Genomic DNA, 20,107 nt, shown 5'->3' with positions numbered 1-20,107 from the left:
AACTGAAGGGAAACCCTCAGCTGTTGCTTTTGGGTGACAGGGCATTTGTTCCAAATCTAGTGCCTGAGAGAGAAAGGCAGGTCTGGGGTCTCTGTTCTCCGTGATGGTACTGTGGTCAGATGGACCGGAATTCGGTGTTTGATGCACCAGAGCGGAGAGGCAGGCGGTGTTGGGCGACCAGCTGATAGCTGGCGTCAGGACCGGCCTGGACCCAGCAGCCTCTCCCTAGTGAGAAGCTGGCATGGGGAAGCTCCCTGCACCCCCACCAGCCTGCTGAGCCCGAACTGCAGGGAGGGGGAAGGCGTGTGCGTTTTCCCGAAGCTCTCCAGACAATTCACCTGCGCTCCCGAACACCTGGCATCTGCCCGGCCAGCTGGCGCCGCAGTGATGGCTCCCCCAATGCCTCTCCTGCCCGCCACCCTGTCTAATGTAAGAACAGTATCGGAGTGAGGGTCGGGATTCACGGGGCTGCCCCAGTCACGGGTCACCCAGAGTCAAAGGAGGCTCCACGAGCTACCACTCAATCCTCAGGTCTCCAGGGGAAAGGGGTCCCGTAGTTGGGGGTGACACATTAAACAATCAAACCCTTTGCATCCTTTCTTTAAAAAATAAGATTTTATTTACTTAATTTTTAGACAGAGGGGAAGGGAGGAAGAAACAGAGGGAGAGAAACATCCATCGGCTGCCTCTCATACCCCCCGGCAACCAGGGTCTTGGCCTGCAACCCAGGCATGTGCCCTGACCAGGAATCGGAACAGTGACCTTTGGGTTTGTGGGACAGCGTCCAACCCTCGGAGCCACTGCAGCCAGGGCCCCTTCGTATCCTTTCTTGCTGGACCTCAGTTAAGGAGACACATGGGTCTCCGAGTCAAATCTGCTGCCCACGGGGGAACGTGAGCAGATGCGGATGGACTGTGACGGCCAGGGTCCAGGTCAGCCCCGGCAAGGCTCTCCGGCTCCTGGGCCTCAGTCTCCCCTCTGGAGAAGGAAGGGGCTTTGCTAGAAGAGTTTGGGATTCCTTTTGCTCTTACAATACAAAGCTGGGTAAGACTTAGAATGAGAGGAGTTACTGTCTCCATTCAACAGAGAATTCCACCTTTCACAAAGATGCTGGATATGATTAATGATGTCCGGTGTGTCCCCAACCTCCCCAGTGACAGGCTGAGAAGTGGTCTCCTCCCCAGCCAGGGCAGAGAGATAACAGGACAGGCGGGGGGCGGGGGGGGGGACAGGCACTAAGCTGTGGCTCTCTGGGCCTAGCGGGCACGGAGCATCACCCCTAATCCGGGATTAGTGGGGATCGCATTGGAGGGAGGGCACAGAGAAACTGCAGAGCTGGCTGTCGGGGTCAGGACACCCAGAGAAACACCAGCCTTGCTGGCAGCCATGCTGCCATCGGTGCTGCACCCGTGAGGGCCTCAGACAGGGGAGGGTCTGTGACAAGTCAGTAGGAAGGGGCCGAGTTCCCCAGGTCCTGTCCGCCTGCAGAACCTTCCATTTGAATTCAAACTGAGCAACACGTCCAGGCACTGGGGAGCACAATCCGATCCAATCCACGGCCACCCAAGGCTGCCAGGGGCGCGTCTGCACTGCTTTGAGCTTGACCCCTGTGCACTCCGGCCCCTTCCAGGCAGGAGTCTGCAGACACGGATGCCCGTGACTGCAGTGCATGGGCAAGAGCAGACAGAGCCCGCTCTCTCTCCACTCCCTGAACACGGAGCCCTTCTTCCCTGCTCCCACCAAGTCGAGCAAGTTGGTGAAAGGTTTTCTTTCGAAACCTTGGGTTCCTTTAGGGTTCTCAGCTTCACCTGACCAACCAGACATTCTAGGGAGGAATTTCCGACGCCCCAGGGCAATCTGGGAGTGGTGTCTGAGGAATCCCGTTTCCCGAAGCCACTCCAGAAACGGCAGGAAATGAGAGCAGGATGGGTTGCGCAGGGCTACCCCAACTCACACACGGAAGGCAGGACCCAGCCTGTGCGCCCGGAACTCCGTCGGGAGGCCCAGGGTTGGAGTGACGGACCCTGCAGCTTGCTCACCCGACACACCCTTGAATTTGGGAGCAAGCAGGGACAAGGCTCTTACGAACTCACGCAACACCACCAGCCAAGGTGGGCTTGGCCCCAGAACCTGGCCTGTGACGCCAGGTCAATCAAGGGTCAATGACGGTAGCCCGGGGGGGGGGGGCGCAATTCTGTGTTGGCCCCCTGTGTGAGGCCACATGGGGTGGCCTCCCATGGGGTGGGAGTCCTTTAGGGCTCCCACAAGAGATGGGGTGGTTCCCCTGACCAGGAAATGTCCAGCTGTGGACAACAGGGACACGGGCTGTAGGCGCCAGGGCAGACGGCCGTCAACTGACCTCGAAGCATTTATTTTTCATGTGTACGTACCGCTTTGTTTTTCAAACCCACGGCCGTGTGAGTCAAGGCCGTGGCCCAGAGTCCAGGCACAGGGCCACGCGGGGACACTCCGAAGGCTGGTGGGCCCAGGCACACCGCATTCGCTGTTCCCGCTGCCAGTGGCACAGGCTTTGCCCCGCCCCCCCTCCACACACACACACACACACACACACACACACACCAGCTCACACCTGGGCAGGATCTGAGAGCAAGGAGGGCCCACAAAGGCTGGGAGGCCATCCCCGCACTCCCACCAGGCCCCCATTCCTGCCCGGAACTAGGAGACACCAGGAGTTTGTCATCAGACTAAGATATCTTAAAAGTAAAAATAAGTCGCCCTGTCATTAATTCCGGAAGAAACAAAACCACAGGAATGTGCGGCATCAGGGCATGGGTTAGGTCACAGGCCCCTGAGCTTCGTTTGGGGCGGGAGGTAGCTGGATTCCAATCCCCGCTCTGCCCAGCGCGGGCTGCATGACCTTGGGCGGGTCACCTAACCTCTCCAGACCTCTATTCCTCGCCTGGGAAGTGTGGACAGTCCCAGGAGTTGTGAGGATTCCCATGAGTGCGCCAAGAACCCTCAACACAATGTCTGGCAAGCGGCTGGCTCTCGACAAATGGCCACCCACTTCATACGCCAGGAAACGCAAGCACACCTTGGAGAAATGCATTCTCGGTGGGATACAGCCCTACTGATGGGAGCGCATTCGGGTCCCAGTCATTCATACATCAGGTGCGAAAGCAGAAAGTGTCCAGCCAGGAGCCGGAATCCACCTGGGACTCTGGGAGGGCGGAGGGGACCCGGAAGGGAATGGGCCCCTCGGACGCGTCTCTCCAACAGCCAGTGCCTGACACACCTCATGTGTGGTGGATAGGGTCTTGTCACTTCGTCTTGACTCCCCAGGGTCTTTCTCCTAACTTTCAAGGATGCCGTCCCCGGGCAGGGCTCACTGAGGATCAGTCGAGGGCTGCGTGAGGCTCCAGAGGAGGCTGAGCGCTGACAGCCCGCACCCCGCCGAGCGCCGCACCCCACCCGCGGCACCACCGCCGCCCTCACAGAAACTCACCCCCTTCCGTCCGGCCTCCTGATTCAGGGCGGCCACCCAGGCGGCCTGCCACTGGCTCCTCCAGCTGTTCAGCGTCAGAATCCAGGAGAGCAGCACGTCCGACTCCGGGCGCCGGTCCTCGCCAGGCTCCGCCGCCCGCCGCGGGGACCGCGATCGCGCCCTGGCCAGCGCCCACTGCGCCAAGTACAGGCCCACCGTGCCCAAGGCCACAACGAAAAGCGACACCAAGACCAGCCACTGGACTTCACCGAACCACGAGTCCGGGCGGGACATGGTGATGGCGCATACCCGGCGCGCCTCGCCCCACAACTTCCCAGGGCAGCCCCTGGCGGGGCGCGTAGCCCGCGGTGGCGAGCTCAGGACATCAGCCAGAGGCCGGCGGGGGGCGTGGAGGGGCGCAGCGGGCTGGATCTGGGCTGCCGGCGGCGCGGGCCTGGGGCCCTGGGCGCGGGGCTCCGAGCCGGCAGCCGGGAGCCGGGAGCCGGGAGACCAGGCGGGGCGAGCTGGCGGAAAAGCCGGCCCGCGCACGGCGGCCACAGTCCGGGACTGCGCCCCAACCCCGCGCACCTGGCAATGGTGACGCGGAGACCGGCGTTCCCGACTCGGCGTCGGTGTAGTTCCCGGGGCCGCAGCCCGGCGCGCTTCCTCCTGCGCGCGCCGCCCCCTTCGTTCCGCCTGCTGCCCAGCAGTGGCCGGAGAGACTCCGGCTGGGGGGCGGGGCCGTGGGGCGGGGCGGGGCCGGGGCCGAGGGGGAGGGGCCTAGGTCGCGGGCGCCAGCGCCATCCCCGCCCCCTTAAAGGCCCCGCGCTTCCAACCCTTGTGGGCACCGCCCCCGCCACCGCTCTGGGCTTTGGTTTGGCCACACGCGCGCGCCACCCGCCCCTTCCCGCGGGCAACCGCAGAGCGGTGGCCCTGTTCGGGAAGCCAGGCGCGGCTTTCTCCAGCGCTGACATGCTCCTGGCGTGGCGACGCAACGCGGCAGCGCGGTGCGCGGGACTTTCCAATTAGCTGGATTCCAGGGATGCTGTGGGGCTGGTGACTCGGCTTCCCTGCGCGTGTGCGCGTGCACGTGCATGTGTGTGCACGCCTATTTGAGCCTGTGCATGTGGAAAGGTAATTTCTAGCATCGCCAGGTGTCCTCCACCATGACAGTGTCTGGGTTTGACATAGGTGGAAAGTCCCTGGGAATCCAGGACTCGCACCCGAGTCAGGAGGGCCTGGAGACTCGTCATCTGCGCCCGGATGTGTTATCTGTTAAGAAGCGTGCAGGCACTCCACGGTCTGGCAGCCCCGCCCTGCGCCCCTCACCTTGCAGTCAGGCATCATCATTAGGAAATGCCACAAAATCCTAGCCTAAAGTTCTCCGAGGCCTAAATCATAAAAGTGATTCACTGATACTTTCTGCAGCTGTATTAAGGGGATTTGACCTTGAATTGGGTTGGCTAGATCTGACATTTAGCCTTTCGTTACCTGGCCAGAGTCTGCCGATGGGCCTGTCTCATGAGTAAGCCCAGTGGTGATTCTGGCTGTGCCCCAGCAGCCCAGGGGTGCTCCCTGGTTCCTCCTCGGCCCCTCCAGGCCACTGCACAGGATGCCTTAGAACCCGGCGGTGGGGTGGGGGGGTTTGAAGAAGACAGGCAAGTCGGGCAGATGTGATGGGCAGCTCTGAGATTAGGATCTAAATCTGGTTCCCAGGCTAGTGGCATTTATTGCCACCTGTTATGCAAAATCCCTGGAACAGCTTCGAGAGAACCATAGGTCTGTGATGGCTCTGCCCTGGATACCAAGTACTAAAGACAGGGAGTGAGGTACCTTCTAAAAAGGAGAGGTTGGTGTGATGACATAGGCAGAGGTGTGTGTGCATGCTTGTGCGTGTGCAAAGGCCCTGAGGCCTGTGTGTAGCTCCCTACCCCTGAGGCAGAGTGCAAGGGGGTGGTGTGAGGGCTGGGGGTGGTCAGAGGTGGGCTGGAGGCTGCCACTGGAAGACGGGGTAGTAGACTGACTCACTGACAGAGAGAAGCCATACACTGTTGGAAGCACAGAGTGAAAGAATTGCACTTTACAAAAAGATCACTCCCCGCAGCAGGTAGAGGAGGCTGGGTTGAAAGAAGTGCAGGGGGAAGAAAGCCCAGCTAGGGGGTGACCCCAGGGTCCAGGAGAAGGGTGTAGTCAGGCTAGAGCATGGCAGGGGGGAGGGGGCAGGCCCCCACAGCAGAGGGTGTTCCTTGCCTGAAGGCTGGAGGCCAGGAGGTGAGAGAGTTTGAAATTGTGGGACAGAGGGTGGCAGCAGGAGGGTGAAAGAAGTTTCGAGGGCCCTGATTTTCTTTTGAGCAAAAGGAAAGAATGGGGAGACAGCTGGACCAAGCACCCTCTGTGAGAAACAGAACAGGAAGCTGGCGGGGAGCTGAACTCATTGCATCGCCCAGGTGAGCCGAGCAGGGGAGAACCAGCCCTTGCCAGGCAGGTCTGATTGTAGAAAGTGGAACTAAAACGATCCTCTGAGCTTTCCGCAAGCCACCTGGTCATTAAACACTGGCTCTCCCTTCATCCCACAGTCCCTGCAAGGTTGGGGGCGTGGCTCTCCCTTGCCCAGAAACCTCCTCTTACTGGAGCAAGCCTCTGGTTATTTCCTGATCTGCAGCTGAAGGACTCCAGCCCTGCCGGCTCCCTTGCCAGCCTACCAGGGGTCGCCAGATACCTCGGCTCCCCGTCTCCCTCTACTCCAGCACGTGCATGCGTGCACACTGGCTGTGGCCAGGGTGGCGGGCAGGAGAGGGCCCGTCCTGTCCTGTGTGACTGGTGGAACCGGTCTCATTCTTCACGGCCACTTTCCAAGGGGTGCGCACCCCCTCGGCTCATCCAGAGGCTGGTAAGAAATTGTAAACTAACAACCACCCCTGGTTTGGGGTTTCTACAAAGGGCTGTACACATTTAGGTACTGAATCACTTCTGCGCAGAACCAGATGGAGGGAGAACAAGGAACCCCCTGGGCTTACAGGAAAACGCAGTTGACTGAAACATGCACCAGTAACGTCTTGTAAGTCTGTGGAAAAAGCCAGGCCACCTTCACGTCTTCTCCCAGCCCGGCATCACGGTCTCCCAGGCAAGGAGGACACTGGATGACTCGGCTCTCTGTAAGGGCAGCCTTTCCCCCTCATGTGCTGGCATTCCCTGTTCCCAGCATGCGGCCCTCCCCCGCACTCCGCATCCCTCCAGCCCAAGGGGCCAGACTGCTGCTCCGCCCGCCAAGGACACTGGTTCTGGCCCACCCCACCTTCCGATGGGTCAAGTCCTCCCCACTCTGCTCTGCAGAGGTCGTTTGCTGGCTTTGGCGCTCCTAGAAGGTAACTCCTGTCTTTTGAATCCTGCATCTCGCACCCATTGAGCGTCTGTGAGCAGGTGGGGCAGGCCTGGGGGGTCTGGGCACTGGCCATTGCCCCCAAACCTGGGTCTTATACAGGGGAGGGTGCTGAAACCAGCGCACAGGGAACCCAACTTCACATCAACCTACAGGACCCACCAGAAGCAGCCTCCTTCCTGGAATATTCCGGAACCTCAGACCAGGTGGGTCCCCTGGGGATGGAGAGGAAACAGCAGAAACTGTATTTCCGAATTTCTCTTCAGAATATTGTATGGTAACTGGTTGTGAGACTGGGCACAGGAGTAAATGCTCCATTGTTCTGGTTTTCATTTTGAAAATGTTTCGGGTCCTGGCTGGTGTGGCTCAGTGGATTGAGCACCAGCCCGCAAACCAAAAGGTTGCCGGTTTGATTCCCAGTCAGGGCACAAGCCTGGGTTGCAGGCCAGGTCCTCAGTTGGGGGCGTGCGAGAGGTGGCCAATAGATGCATCTCTCACACATCGATGTTTCTCTTCCTCTTTCTCCCTCCCTCCCCCTCTCTCTAGAAATAAATATATAAAACCTTTTAAGAAATAAATAAAATGTTTCTAAAATGCTCTTCATGGAGACAAGTATTGCTTGCTGGGTGATCTTCACCCAGTCACCCCATCCCTGGACGACTCTTCCATGCTTCCAAGATGGAGTATTTTAACGTCTTCCCCAACTTGGCCCAAGAGATTCTGGGACAATGTTACATGTTTTAAGATTAAGAAATATGCTCAAGTGTCATCCAGGCTTCATATCTATAATCAAAACTATACTTATTAATACTAGAAAGTAGTCACCATTGAACCAGATAGTCTCAAAGGGTTTATAAAATGCTGAACCAAAATTGGGATGTATACATAAACACTTGTCCAAACTTTTGCTACATTTCCAGTAAAGTAGTGTAAATTTCTGGAAGAGGAAAGGAAGGCGTCAGGGGAGTTTGTGGTTTGTCTCTGACTTGGCAGAGAAGCTTCTTTACCCCGTAGCAGTTTGCTTGCTGACGATGACGGTGGTGGTGGTGGCGGCGTAGCTTGAATTACCCAGTTGCGCCAGGTGCCTCGATGGAGCAGCGCCCCAGGCCCCTGCAGGGCTCGTGGGGTGAACGACCTGGGACGGAGGACCTGTGAGTGCAGATGGCCGGTTCCCCCCGCTCCTCCGGGGTCCTTCAGGGAAGACATTCCGAGAACTCCCTGGTAGCAGAATGCCGTGGAGACTTGGCTCCATGCCCTCCCTTCCCCCCTCCACAGTGGGGTCTGTGTAGTAGAGGCTGGGGCCCATCTCCTTGATGACGATCTCAGGGGCTTAGTCATTTCCACTGTCCGAGGCCGGCTGCACTTTGGGCCAGTTTCCTGTCGTGCCTGCGGGTGGACTCCCGGAGCCTTAAACCGGGTCGGAGGTCACCTGTGGCCAGAGCCGGAGCTGCTGCAGCAGCAGCAGCAGCAACAGCGGGCTCCAGGAGAGGCCCCGAGCCTCCCCACTGACCATTCCCGTGACTTCCTGAGACCTTGTCCGCGGCGCCTCCCTGGGAGAAAAGCAGCCATCCCTCAGAACTGCGGAACCTCCACAGGCACAGCCTCCGAAGGGCTGGGAGGAAGCCGCTGCGCCTGAGGGCTGGGCCACGGGCCAGCTGACCCTGGTGCGAGTGCGACCACAGCGATGGGGGTCACCAACCAGCCAGCTCCTGCCAGCCCCAGCAGCGCTGCACGGCCCTGCGGTGAGGGCCCCATAGGCACAACCCGGGCAGCGGGCACGGAGGTCACGGCCGTGTGTGTGTGTGTGTGTGTGTGTGTGTGTGTGTGTGCATGCACCAACAGACACACGGGACGTCTGGACTTGATGGGCTCACCTAATGTTTATGGCAACACTCAGAGCATGACATTGTGTTAGAAACGAGGAAGCTGAGTTCAGAGACGCTGAGTCGCCTGTCCAAGGCCACACAGTGAGAAAGTGGCAGAGACAGAGTTGGACCCCAGGGGATGTGGACCCAACGCCCTCATTTTTTTCCATCCAGTTTTATGAAGCAAACAAACTCTACTAAAAAGAGAAACATGTGAAAAGGTGGAAACGAAGGGGTCCCGGTTCTCATGTCCTGGAGCAGGGATCTGTCGGAAGAAGACGAATTGCCCTTTGTGTTCTGGAGTCCAGGAGACACGGAGTCTCTCAGCCCAGAGGGGAAGGAAGTTCACTTAGTTCCCTCCAGGGACCTGGATGGGGCGTCCGCTGAGCCCCAAGCCCTGCCTGGGGAAGACAGAGGTGAGTCTCTGTCCCCCCACCCCCGTGCCTGCCTGCAGTGGAGATGGCTGGGCAATCAGAGGACCATCCCGCAGGTGCCTGGCGAAGAGGACCCCCCAGGCTGACCCTGCCCCCCAGGAGAGCAGACCGCCTGCAGGCCGGCCCCTCCCTCTCCAGGAGCCTGAGTCACGCCTCGCCTCGCTGCAGGGTGGCTGCAGGGAGGCTGCAGGGCAGGGTCAGAGGCAGGGCTGCCAGCTTGCTGCGGCCCAGCCAGTCTGCCAAGGGCCTGCCCCGGGCCACCCGATGACGCAGCCCCTGCAACTCAGGGCCCACGCCAGGCAGATGGAGGAATGTGACCCAGATGACAGCTTCTGCCCCCACCAGGTGGCTCAGGGAACCCTCCCAAAGGATTGCCCAAGGGCAGGCTGGTTTGGCAATGCTGCCAGCACCCAAGGCTGGCACCAGCCTTATGAATGAGAATATTTAACCTCGTGTTTTCTATCTGCCGACAAAGGGCCCTTAAGGAGGCTGTCATCTAAATTGCGTGTTTTCCCGACACAGAGAGATGCTGGCCGTGCCCTTTGTCCCTGATACCTGAACACACACATTGCTGGAGGCACGTGTGTCCACCGAGTCGTGTAGAAGTCGCCGTCCTAGGGACTCCTGTGGTGGTGGCGGGGTCCTGGCAGGAGAGCACTCAGAGGGGGACCACGATGAAGGGGCAGAGGCCAGGTCCCTGCCCAGCCCCCGCCCTTGCTGGGACTCTGCTGCGGCCACACCGGAGGCTCCAAGCGGGGGTGTCTGCCGTGGGGCCTTGTTGCCGGGGATGGATCCGGGGCCACACCAAGGGGCACCACGCCGGGCTTCTTAGCACCGGCTGGATACACACACCTGCTCATTCCCACTGATCTGGCCACTCCGGCGCCCACTTCAGAACAGCACGGGCGGGTGGATGGCTCAGCTAGAGCGGGCGTGCTCCCTGCTGGTCAAGCACAAGGGGAGGTCCCATCTCAGCGCCCAGTGCGGGCCCCTGCAAGGTGCCTTCTGTGTGAGCAACCTTTTCCCCGCATACCACCGTTGTGTTATGTGTTGTTTTTTTTTTTTAAAAAGCCTTTCTGGGCACAAGGGTGGAATTAACTGAATACCTGGGGGGATATTAGTCTCTTTAAGAGTTAAAGGAAATGCCTATGAAAGGGCTTTAAAAATAGCCCTGCAGCAGCGCCTCCCTACAAATAATTAATGTGCTCATTACAGATGACCACCGTCTGCTGCTGCGGCTCCCCGGCACGCCCAGCGAGACGGAGGGAACAGTCGTGCCGGATCGGGAAATACCGCAGCCTGGGGACAACTGGGGTCGTGACGAGGAGCGGAGACACGGGTACCTTCTGTGTTGCCTAGCACCGGGCAAGAATGCCTCTCATAGACACTCACCGGGGACATCCGGCTTCCGAGAGGTAGAGCCAGACCTGAGCCCAGGTGCTGCTCGCGCCACCCCCCCTGCTACCCTGCAGCGAGTCGGCGTGACGTCCCTGCGGCATGAGATGACGTCCTTGCGGGAGCCAAGTGCAAGTGCACACAGGAACACACTGCCACACTCTGTTTCTCACTGATTCCAATGAGCGTCAGCCCCCAGGCCGCTCCAGGCGGAGGGTGGGGCTGCGCCTGGGAACCCCTGAGGTCGTCCTGGGCTTTCTCTTCACGCAGCACTTCCGGGCAGAGTCACCTTTGCACGTTCTGCCAGCTCCCCCCCAACCCCCGCTTGGGGAGCCCCAGAGAGGGAGGAGCCACCTGGGACCCCAGGTCCCTCCCTGTCCATTCCGCTCTGGTTCTCCTGGAGCTAAAGGGCGGGAGAGGAAGCTGGGAGCTCTTGGGAGGAAAGCAGCCCAGGCCTGGCCCTCAGGCTCCTCTGCAGGTGACACCATGAAGGCAGATGGGTCCCAGGGGGAGAAAAAGTCCCTGTTTGTCCCCACCCTGGCAAGTCGGCACGAGCACCTGGTGATCCTGCCTCCCGTGTGTTCTGAATGCCCAGCACCTGGTAACTCGTGCACACTGTTTTAACACCACACCTCTCTGTCCAGCGAGAGGGGGACAAAGCTCCCCTCGGGGACAGCCCTGGGGCGCACCTCTAAGACCGCGGCAGGGGACAGCCTTCCACACAGACAGCCAGGCTTCGCTGAGCGGCAGGGGTCTCGGGGCCAGCCCAGCCGGAACAGGAAAAAGAAGGCCGGGTGATTTCCTGGTATGAGCCTCCCTAGCTCCGGGGCAGGACGGGGGTAGGGCAGGCTGGGTGGCCTGGGTCACCAAGGAGCAGCATTTAAAGCCACAGGGAGCAGATGAATGGGGAGCAGGTGAAAATGAGACCCCCCCACACCCCGTATGGAACAGAGCCCTCGAGGGAACCCAGGACGAGAGTGTTCCAGGAGTCAGGAAAGCTGGTCTGCATTTACACCAACTGCATGGTCTCAGGAGGTCATGCAAACACTCCCACAGAAGGGGGTGTCGCACCAGGAACACCAGGTGCACCCTCAGAAGCCCCTCTGCCAGGCGATGTTGTTCATCTTTGCGTCCCTTCCAGCTGTCACCCCCGGCCAGCCTCCCTGGCACACTGCCAGGTGTCGTTTCCCACACGGTGCCTTGACCCAGGGGGTCAGTGGGGTTCTAGAACCTCTGTGGACCCGTCCTCACGCCCCTGGGTGGGCATGCATAACGTGGTTCCGCAGGGCCCTTCTCTTTCCTGCTCCCGCTGAGTTTATCTCTTCCTAATTCTGGCCTTGCCCACGGTCGATTCGATTCTTCCAGCTTTGGTTCGGTCTGCAGATTTGATCAATACCAGAACGCCGTCCAAGTCTCGGTTCTAGAAGTGGGAGCGGGCATCGGCCAGGGCCTGGGAGAGGTGGCGCCGGCCCTGCCTTGGCACCCGCCTTGGCTGGGGGCCACAGCCTCCGTTCCTGAGGCCGGTCCTCCAAATGGCAACGGGGCACAGCGCTGTCCTCGCTTGCATATTTCTTGGGTTACCACTCTGACAACACGACCCACCATTAAAATGAGGTTGTTTACTGTCATCCATCCACTCATCCACTCACTCGCTGGTTCGCTTACTCATTTACTCAGCGTTCCTTGGGCTCGCCGCCCACACTGTGTCAGGAGCCACCTGCCGTCTCTGTCCTGGGCCACACCTGAAGAGATGCAGTCCCCACCTGGTGTCACACGCTTGGGGCCCCACCTCCGATCCTCCTGACCTCCTTCTTGCCTCGGCCCCGCTCTGGCAGCCAGCTGTGCCCAGGTGGCACCTGGCCACCCTTTGCCTCAGTGGCCCCGGGTGTCTCTGCCCTGAGTTTCTTTGTCACCTCTGCAGGGGACTGTCACAACCATCTAGAACACACGCAAACTTTCAAATGACAGACCACTCACGTGCCCTGGGCCAGGCCTTGACCAGGGGTGACAGGAGGTGGAGGGCACACCCTCCCTTCTCAGATGCCCCTCCACCTGACCACAAAGGGTCCCAGCGCAGCATCCTTCCCATCTTGCTTTTCCACCTGTTCCCCGTCACTGCCTCCAGGAATAAATCACAGGGGAGCAAACTCTTGCTCTATGGGGAGGTGGCTAAGGCCTTCCCAAGGGGCTCACAGCCCAGTGGGACAGACAGAGTTACCCCCAACCATTACTTACCGAGCATGTGCTGACGGGAGAATTTCACAGCCTTGGGGGCACAGAGGAAAGGGACGCCGATTCCGTCAGGGGTGGTCGTGGGCCTGCGTCTTGAGTGGAAGCAGAGGCCAAGGTGAGGAGGAAGCGGGCTGGGAGGGACAGACATTCTGGACCGAGCGTTCAAAGGCCAGGAAACAGCCCCCGCGGTGCCGGAGGCTCTGGCCGGGGCCCGGATCCACGCGAAAGGGTTTGCCGGCCCTGGCTGAAGTGAGTTCGGGAACAGAGGGCAGGGCCTGGCCCAGAGTGACCACGGGGAGTTCGGTTTCATGCGAAGGGGAACTGCCCCAGGATTTGGGCACAGAGGGGGCGCCACCAAGTCTGCACGTCGCTCGGAGCTGCGCTTCAGTGTGGTCCAGGTCAGGGAGCTCTGGCGCCGCCTGAGCTTGTCAGAAAGGCCGACTCAGGCCTCGCTCACCCCAGACTCGAGGAACCAAAACCTGCATTTTAATCAGGGCCCGGGGAACCTCAGTGCACGTTAAAATGTGAGAAGTCCCATCCCGGCCACCTTGCAGGCGATGTGCTTCTGACTGGGGTGGGGGCCGGGGTGGGGTGGAGCTCGGGTGGGGGTGGGGCATTGGAGCTCCGTCAGGGCTCTGCTGGGAGACGCAAGGGGCAGAGGGTTCGGAGGCACCTGCTCAGGAATCTGGCAGGGTGACACGGAGGAAAGAATGCGGGACACCTTGCTGGCCTCACCCAGGGCGGGGTGACACACCTCATGGAAACGCAGGGTGAGAGCAGCTAGGAGGGGTGGGTGGTGAGTTCCGCTGAGACGAGCCACATCCCGGGTGCCCAGCGATGACGGGTCTGGGACTTGAAAACCAGAAGGGTTCTCTGGGGGCCGATTTGGGCCAACTGCCGGCCTGGGGTCCTGGCTGCGTTCCAAGTCTTCACAACCCGTCTGCTGACTGATGCACTCTAAACTGGGGTCAGGGGTCAAGGTCCGCATGACCAGACTGAAATTTCTAGGAAAAAAAATGCTCCTTTCATTTGCGCCTTATATCGGGACCTCAGAGTGCTCCCCCCAGATAGCACCCCTTTTGCTAGCTGGGGCGCTAGGTTGGGAGTGAAGTAGTGAGTAAACTAGGGTGCAGACTGTCACCTCAGGGCTCCGCTGGCCGGGGGTTTCTCAGCCCAGTTGGTTTGTTAATGCTGGACCCTCAGACCAGGTAGATCCAGGCACCCAAACCCCAGCTGCACGGACAGGGCAGGCCCCCCATCCTGCAGGCCGCTCCTGCCTAGTTAGGCACCTGCTTCTAAGAATCTGCAAATCACAGGGCCATGCCCCCTGCCCAGGGGCAGCATGGGAAAGATAAAGGGTAAAGGAGGGTGCTGTTGGGGTGCTCCATCTCAGGAGGGAGACAGGACTTGGGTCACCACACAGCTAGCTCTGCTCACCTGCAGGCTCTGGGCATCTTTGTGTTGGCTCACCTGGGCCTGAAGACCTGGCTCCGCCCCTCCGGCCCCCAATGCAGTCGCAAGGGCTCTCGTCATGTGGTCTGGCTACAACACCCTGCCCCCTGCCCCCCAATCCATACTGCTGAGTGAGGTGGGGCCACAGAGCAGCAGGGCCCCCAGCTCCCGGCCTCACTTAGGGACATGCTGGAGGTTCCGGTCTGTCTCCAGCTGGTCGTGTGTCCTCAGAAGCTCCGTGGAACCTCCTGGAGATGGGGCGGGGTGGGGGCAGGTCTCAGGGGTCCCGGTGTCCACTTCCCCATTCCTGCTGCGGCCCTCAGGCAAGCTTGCACAGTGGCCACACAGCGGCCGCTCTGAGCCCCCTACCGGAGTGGAGTAGGCAGCTCCTGCCCTGGCTGATTTCTCCTCCTTGTTTAAAATTAATTTTTAAGTGTTTTAATTTTTTTATCTTTTTCATTGTTGTTCAGTGAAAAAGCACCTTCTGGGATTCCTTAAGCCAACCGTTTCACTGGAAGAAAAACAGTGGATTCCGTGGAGCTCCCGTCTGACTAGGATGCTGGGACATCGATTGTCAGTTTCCAGACTCGCCCAAGGATCCCGGGTGCTTGTTGAAATGCAGGTTCCCAGGCTCCCCGAGGGACTGACACAGATTGGTGTGCAGCCTCACTGCTCTGTGTCATAATGCGTCCGCCCAGGCTGGGAGCTTATTCTTGCGAGCCAAGAATGCAGAGGCCTGGGCCCTGCCCAGCCCCGGGAAGGCGGAACCTGCATTTTCTCAACAGGTCTGGGGACTTGCCCTCCCACAACAGTTTGGGAGGCGCCGCTCTCCAGCAGCGGTTCTGGAGCTTGGCTGCATGCTTGGGTCCAGCAGAGTCCTCAGAAGAGACAGCAAACCCCCTCATGCCTGGGGCTCAGGGAGGGCTTCTGAGGGGCCCACAGTGGGCCCCGGCATTGTGTACTTCATGTTGACTTTGGGTGTCTGCTGAAGTTTAACGCACGTAAGGACAAGTGCTCGCATCTCGGTCAGCTCCCCGGGTTTCCCCGCTGGGCCCCACCCCTGCAACCCAGACCGGGGGTCGAAGCGCAATCAGCACCCAGGACCCTGCAGACTCCCTTCCCGTCACCACCCCTCGGCCCCCCAAAGGTAACCAGACACTGGCTTCTCACAGCCGGGTTCTGCGACGGTCTGTCCTCCTCGGTGCGTGCATCTGGCGACGGCCGGTGTGCGTTCCCGCAGCGCTGGGCGTGCTGTGGTTGACCCCTCCCACCGCTGGGCAGAAGTCCCCGGTGTGGACCCGCCACTCCGCCCTTCCGCTGCCCATGGGCCTCGGGTTGCTTCCGGTTTGGCACTACGGTGAACATGGCACCTGTGTTTCTTAACAGTTCCCGTGGTGGTTTTAATGTCCAGCCAGGTTCGAGAGCCACCGGCCCACATGATGCCACCACACCTGTTGGGCTGGAAACAAGTGTGACCTTTGCCATGAAGCAGCCGGTAGGCACCTCCGCCCGGACCTTCAGGATGGGGAGTGTTCAGCACACACCGTGTGCTCGGTACACACGGGTTAGGCACAGCGAGCCCCCGTTACCGGGGATCAGTGAGGACCCTCCGCACGTCCAGGCTCCCAGACGCGAGCTGGGGGCCACCCTTGCAGCTTTCTAGGAGAGCAGTCTGGTCGTGGCGACGCTCTTCTGCACACGATGTCAGCCCCGACCCCGCAGAGTCCCGGCTCCATGTGGAAGCCACGCTCAGTGCCCGGACACTTGTCACTGGCCCGAGGCTCTGTGTCCTCAGTGCTGCCCACGACCTCCGCCCTCAGGTAGCCCCGCCGCCCCTGCTCTCGCTCAGGGTTTGTTAGCTTCCTGGGGGTGGGTTATGGTGGGGTGGGGCGGGGCGCAGTCGGAGAATCTTCCTCCTTCTTACCGGTCTGGTAATTCATCAGAAAAGGTGTCTTGTTCGGAATCCAACTGCTCCCAAAGTAGGAATCTCCTTGGAGCAACTAACTCATCCTGTGCCAGAAATGAAAGTACTCTCTATTTATTTTTAAAGAAGTGTCCAAAACCCTGCTAGAATTCCTAATCGCCGCTATCAGGCTAATAAACACACGTAAATGCTGGGAGGCTGTCAGCCACGGAACAGCTGTCCCAGCAGAGGTTTGGCAGCCCGAGTTCCCCTCTCTCCGCCTGGGGTCTGTGTCTCCTGGCTGGTGTGCACGGCTGCCCGCCTCGTTTCTTCCTTTAATCGGGGCCGACTTGCCCACTAAGCACCGTGTTTAAGGGCCTATGGTACTTTCAGGGAACCACAGAAATGTTTTTCTGGGAGACCACAAGAGTATTTTCATTTCTTGAAAAAACCAGAAAGAAGAAACTGTGCTTTTAGGGTCGAAGAAAATGTTCTAATTTTTAACTCAGCCGGGGTTATATTTTTCTCGATGTCAATGCCGTTGTACAGTAGAATTCATGTATATATTTTTTTGTGGAAGAAAATTCCCCCCAAAGTTCTAGGGCCCGCAAGAATTATAACACGGCCCTGCCTCTCACGCATGTTAAAAAACACCACTTGTCGGTAACATGGTCTGTTTAGTGCTCTGTCCTAGCAGTGCCATTAGAGACACGGTCGTTCCGGTGAACAGAATCCCCCCAGTTGTGCACGGCGTGAGACCGTTCCTCAGCTCGAGAACTCTGGACTGGAACTCTTTGGACCCGTCAGCGTAGGCTCCCAGGGGGAGAGCTTCAGCTCCTGACTTGTGTAAAGCCTTTCCTTAGTGATGGCCACGGTTGTTTCCAGCTGTTCGGTAAAACAAAACAAACAAACAAACAAAAAGCCCTCAGGAAACATTCCCTAGACATTCCTACAATAGGGGTGTGAGGGGCTAAAGGCAGAGGCCAGCCCTTCAAGGAGACCCAACAGCACTTGGTGTAAATTATTTTATTTTTTCAATTCTCACCCAAGGATATGTTTTTATTGGTTTTAGAAAGAGGGGAAGTGGGGAGAGAGGAAGGAAGGAAGGAAGGAAGGGAGGGAGGGAGGGAGGGAGGGAGGGAGGGAGGGAGGGAGGACCATGTGAGAAAGAAATATCGATGGGCTGCCTCCCATACACATCCCGAACGCGGATCGAACTGGCAACCTAGGTAAGTGCTCTGACTGGGGATCGAACCTGTAACCTTTTGGTGCACGGGATGATGCTCCAACCAACTGAGCAAACTGGCCTGGGCTACATTATTTGATTTTTAATGAAAGGGCCAGTAGGGTAGTTTTCCACCTTAGGTTCTTTTCTTTTCTGAGAAATCAGACAAAAATAGCATCAAACATTACACGCTGTCTAATCCTCTGTCATCGGTCTTCGATTCTGTGCACAGAGCTGGTCTTCATAAGCTCTACGAACTCAACCTGAGACCCAACTTCACTGCCTGCGAAAACCTCCTTTTCATCACCGAGACCATTAGAAGCAAACCTCTGCCTCCTTGCGCACCAGACTCCTGTGTCTAGTGCAAGATAAGGTCTCTTCCTGATTTCCCGACTTCTTTATCACGCACGCAAAAAAAAACCAGGTTTAGTGTGCCTGCCATTTTGACGACATGTCCTCCGTCACCCAGGACGCTGAGACTCAAACACGATGGCTCCCCCTGCGGCCATCCAGTCGGAGGCCGCTGAGCCTCTGCTGCAGAGCAGGTCCTGGCCGCCCCGGGGTGGGGGGGGGGCGGCCTGAAGACCAGGGCGAAGTAAAGGCTAGGGACAGGGTGTGGCCAAGGCTTCCCACCGTAAATGAGCAACACAGACAGAGGTGAGTTTACCATGAAGCTAGCGGAGCTTGGGCTCCGGGGCCCTCCCCTGTACAGACAGCCAGGCCACTTCCCAGCCGGGGATGTCTCAGGGCGGCGAGTCTGATGAAAATCCAACTGCGAGAGACAGGTCTGTCTCTTTCCGAGCTAACGCCCCCTCCGCCAACATTTCTTTCAAGACGGTTGGCACTGAGGTGAATGCAGCCTTTTTGAGACCTGACTCCAGGTGAGAAGAGGAGGAGATACATTTAGTTTGGATTTAGTGAGCCGTGTATGTGGTTTTTTTGGTCAGGCCTGAGAAAACCTCTATGGACTCCTGCCTGCCATGCTTGGAATTTGGGGAATTTTTCCGCAGGCAAGTTCGTGTGTGTGTGTGTGTGTGTGTGAGTGTGTGTGTGTGTAACATCCACAAACACCCAGTGCTCCATGCTCAGGACACGTTCGCTAACCCATTGGTAATAAAATAAGTTTCAGTCCCACTCCTGACCAAGACAGAGTCACAAGGGCTGGAGTCACTCTCTTGCAGGAAACGGCTACATGCCAGGCAAAACACACGAAAGGATGGTTTTTGAGTCACCGAGCATCAGACACCAGAGAACGGAGAGTACCGACGGGCGAGGATGGAAGGAGGCAGACTGGTGGCGCCCCCCGACCGAGGAGCTGAGCTGGACAGCCCGAGAGGAGGGGGATGCCACTCGGAGAGCGGCCCCTGGACCCTTCAGCAGAGGACCGGCCGGCACGTGTGCGCGTGAGGACACTTCCTGGGGCCAGGAGAAGGACCGCCTGCAAGCGTCCAGAATGAACACTCCCTGGAGCTCACGCAGGGCTTGAAATCATTCACGGGACACGGGTAGAAAGATTGTTGTTGCCTCCGTAAGGGAGCAAGACTAGCTCTAGATTAACTGTTGCTTCTGATCCCACTTAACACAGTTTGAAAGCAAAACCTAGTCCTGGCCAGGTGGCTCATTTGATTGGAGTGTCGTCCTGTACAGAGAAAGGTTCGCAGGTTCAGTTCCCGGTCAGGACATGTGTCTGGTGTGTGGGTTTGGTCCCCGGTCAGGGTGCATACGAGAGGCAACCGATTGACGTTTCTCTCTCACATCAGTGTTTTTCTCTCTGTTCCTTCCTCTGTCTCTAAAATCAATGAATAAAACCTGGGGTGAGGATAAATAAATAAATAAATAATAAAGGCAAAACCTAAAAGGATAGAACTGGTTCCCAGTGTGTTCATTATGCCCCGTAAACAAACCTCCAGAATATTTATAGGGACATAGAAGTAGCCAGCACCCCAAGGTAAAGTTCACGATGTTTGCCATTCAACAAAAAATGATTATCAGATATGCCAAGAGGCAGGGAAATGTCACCCAGAACGAGGAGGAAAAGAAAGAAATTGAAGGCAACTGAGAAATGGAAGTTGTCATAACCGTATTCCATGTGTTCAGGAAGCTGGAGGAAAGACCGAATGTGATGAGTGTAGGCACAGAATATGATATAAATAAGATCCAAGCCAAACTCGTGGTAGGAGGGGTCTAGGCAATTCAAATAAACCCAGGGGGGTGTGTGTGTGTGTGTGTGTGTGTGTGTGTGTGTGTGTGTGTGTGTCTGCTGTCCCTCTAAGTCTGTTCCTGTAGGGCCTGGGAGAACATTTCATGCCCATATGTTAGTTTTCCAACAACAGTCTCCACTGAAAGGAATCGGATTCCTTGGAGAAAGGGTTTATTTCAGGGCTCTGGCAGGGAACAATCAGGAGAAGCCCAGAGCATCTTATTGCGTGAGAAAGTAAGAAAATACTCAAAAAAATAAAGGGGACCTGTCAAACGTCGGAGAGGCCACTTAAACGCTCTCACTGGCTAAATCCGGGAGAGTCTGAGAATCAAAACTTAAAAACAATGGCAACTGATTGATTACAAGCCATAGAACAGACTAGGGCTCCAGGACCCACAAGGCTCAAACAAATGAATCAACCAACGAGAATAACGGGATACTTTTCTCTTGCAGTAGAAAGCCCACAGATAAGTGAAGACAGAACAGAGGTATGAGAGAAATCTCCACTAGGCAACGATGATAAAAACAATTCAGCCACGAAACATCACCAGAGGCTAAAATTCATGGATAAAACTGA

General features: G+C 58.0%; 1 protein-coding gene across 1 annotated transcript in view; it reads right to left on the bottom strand.

Moving 5' to 3' along the window:
• C2CD2 (C2 calcium dependent domain containing 2) overlaps positions 1 to 4,136 on the bottom strand; it is a 50,911-nt gene extending 46,775 nt beyond the window's left edge. The window contains exon 1 of the mRNA XM_045852487.1: positions 3,467 to 4,136. Within this exon, the coding sequence (XP_045708443.1) occupies positions 3,467 to 3,739 (273 nt within the window). The 5' untranslated portion in view covers positions 3,740 to 4,136. The remainder of the gene's footprint in view (positions 1 to 3,466) is intronic.
• Positions 4,137 to 20,107: the final 15,971 nt, after the last annotated feature.

This window comes from Phyllostomus hastatus, unplaced genomic scaffold (assembly GCF_019186645.2).
Source record: "Phyllostomus hastatus isolate PE091 unplaced genomic scaffold, TTU_PhHast_1.1 phas_contig_948, whole genome shotgun sequence".
NCBI lineage: Eukaryota > Metazoa > Chordata > Mammalia > Chiroptera > Phyllostomidae > Phyllostomus > Phyllostomus hastatus.
This window is presented reverse-complemented; position numbering and strand designations above follow the sequence as displayed.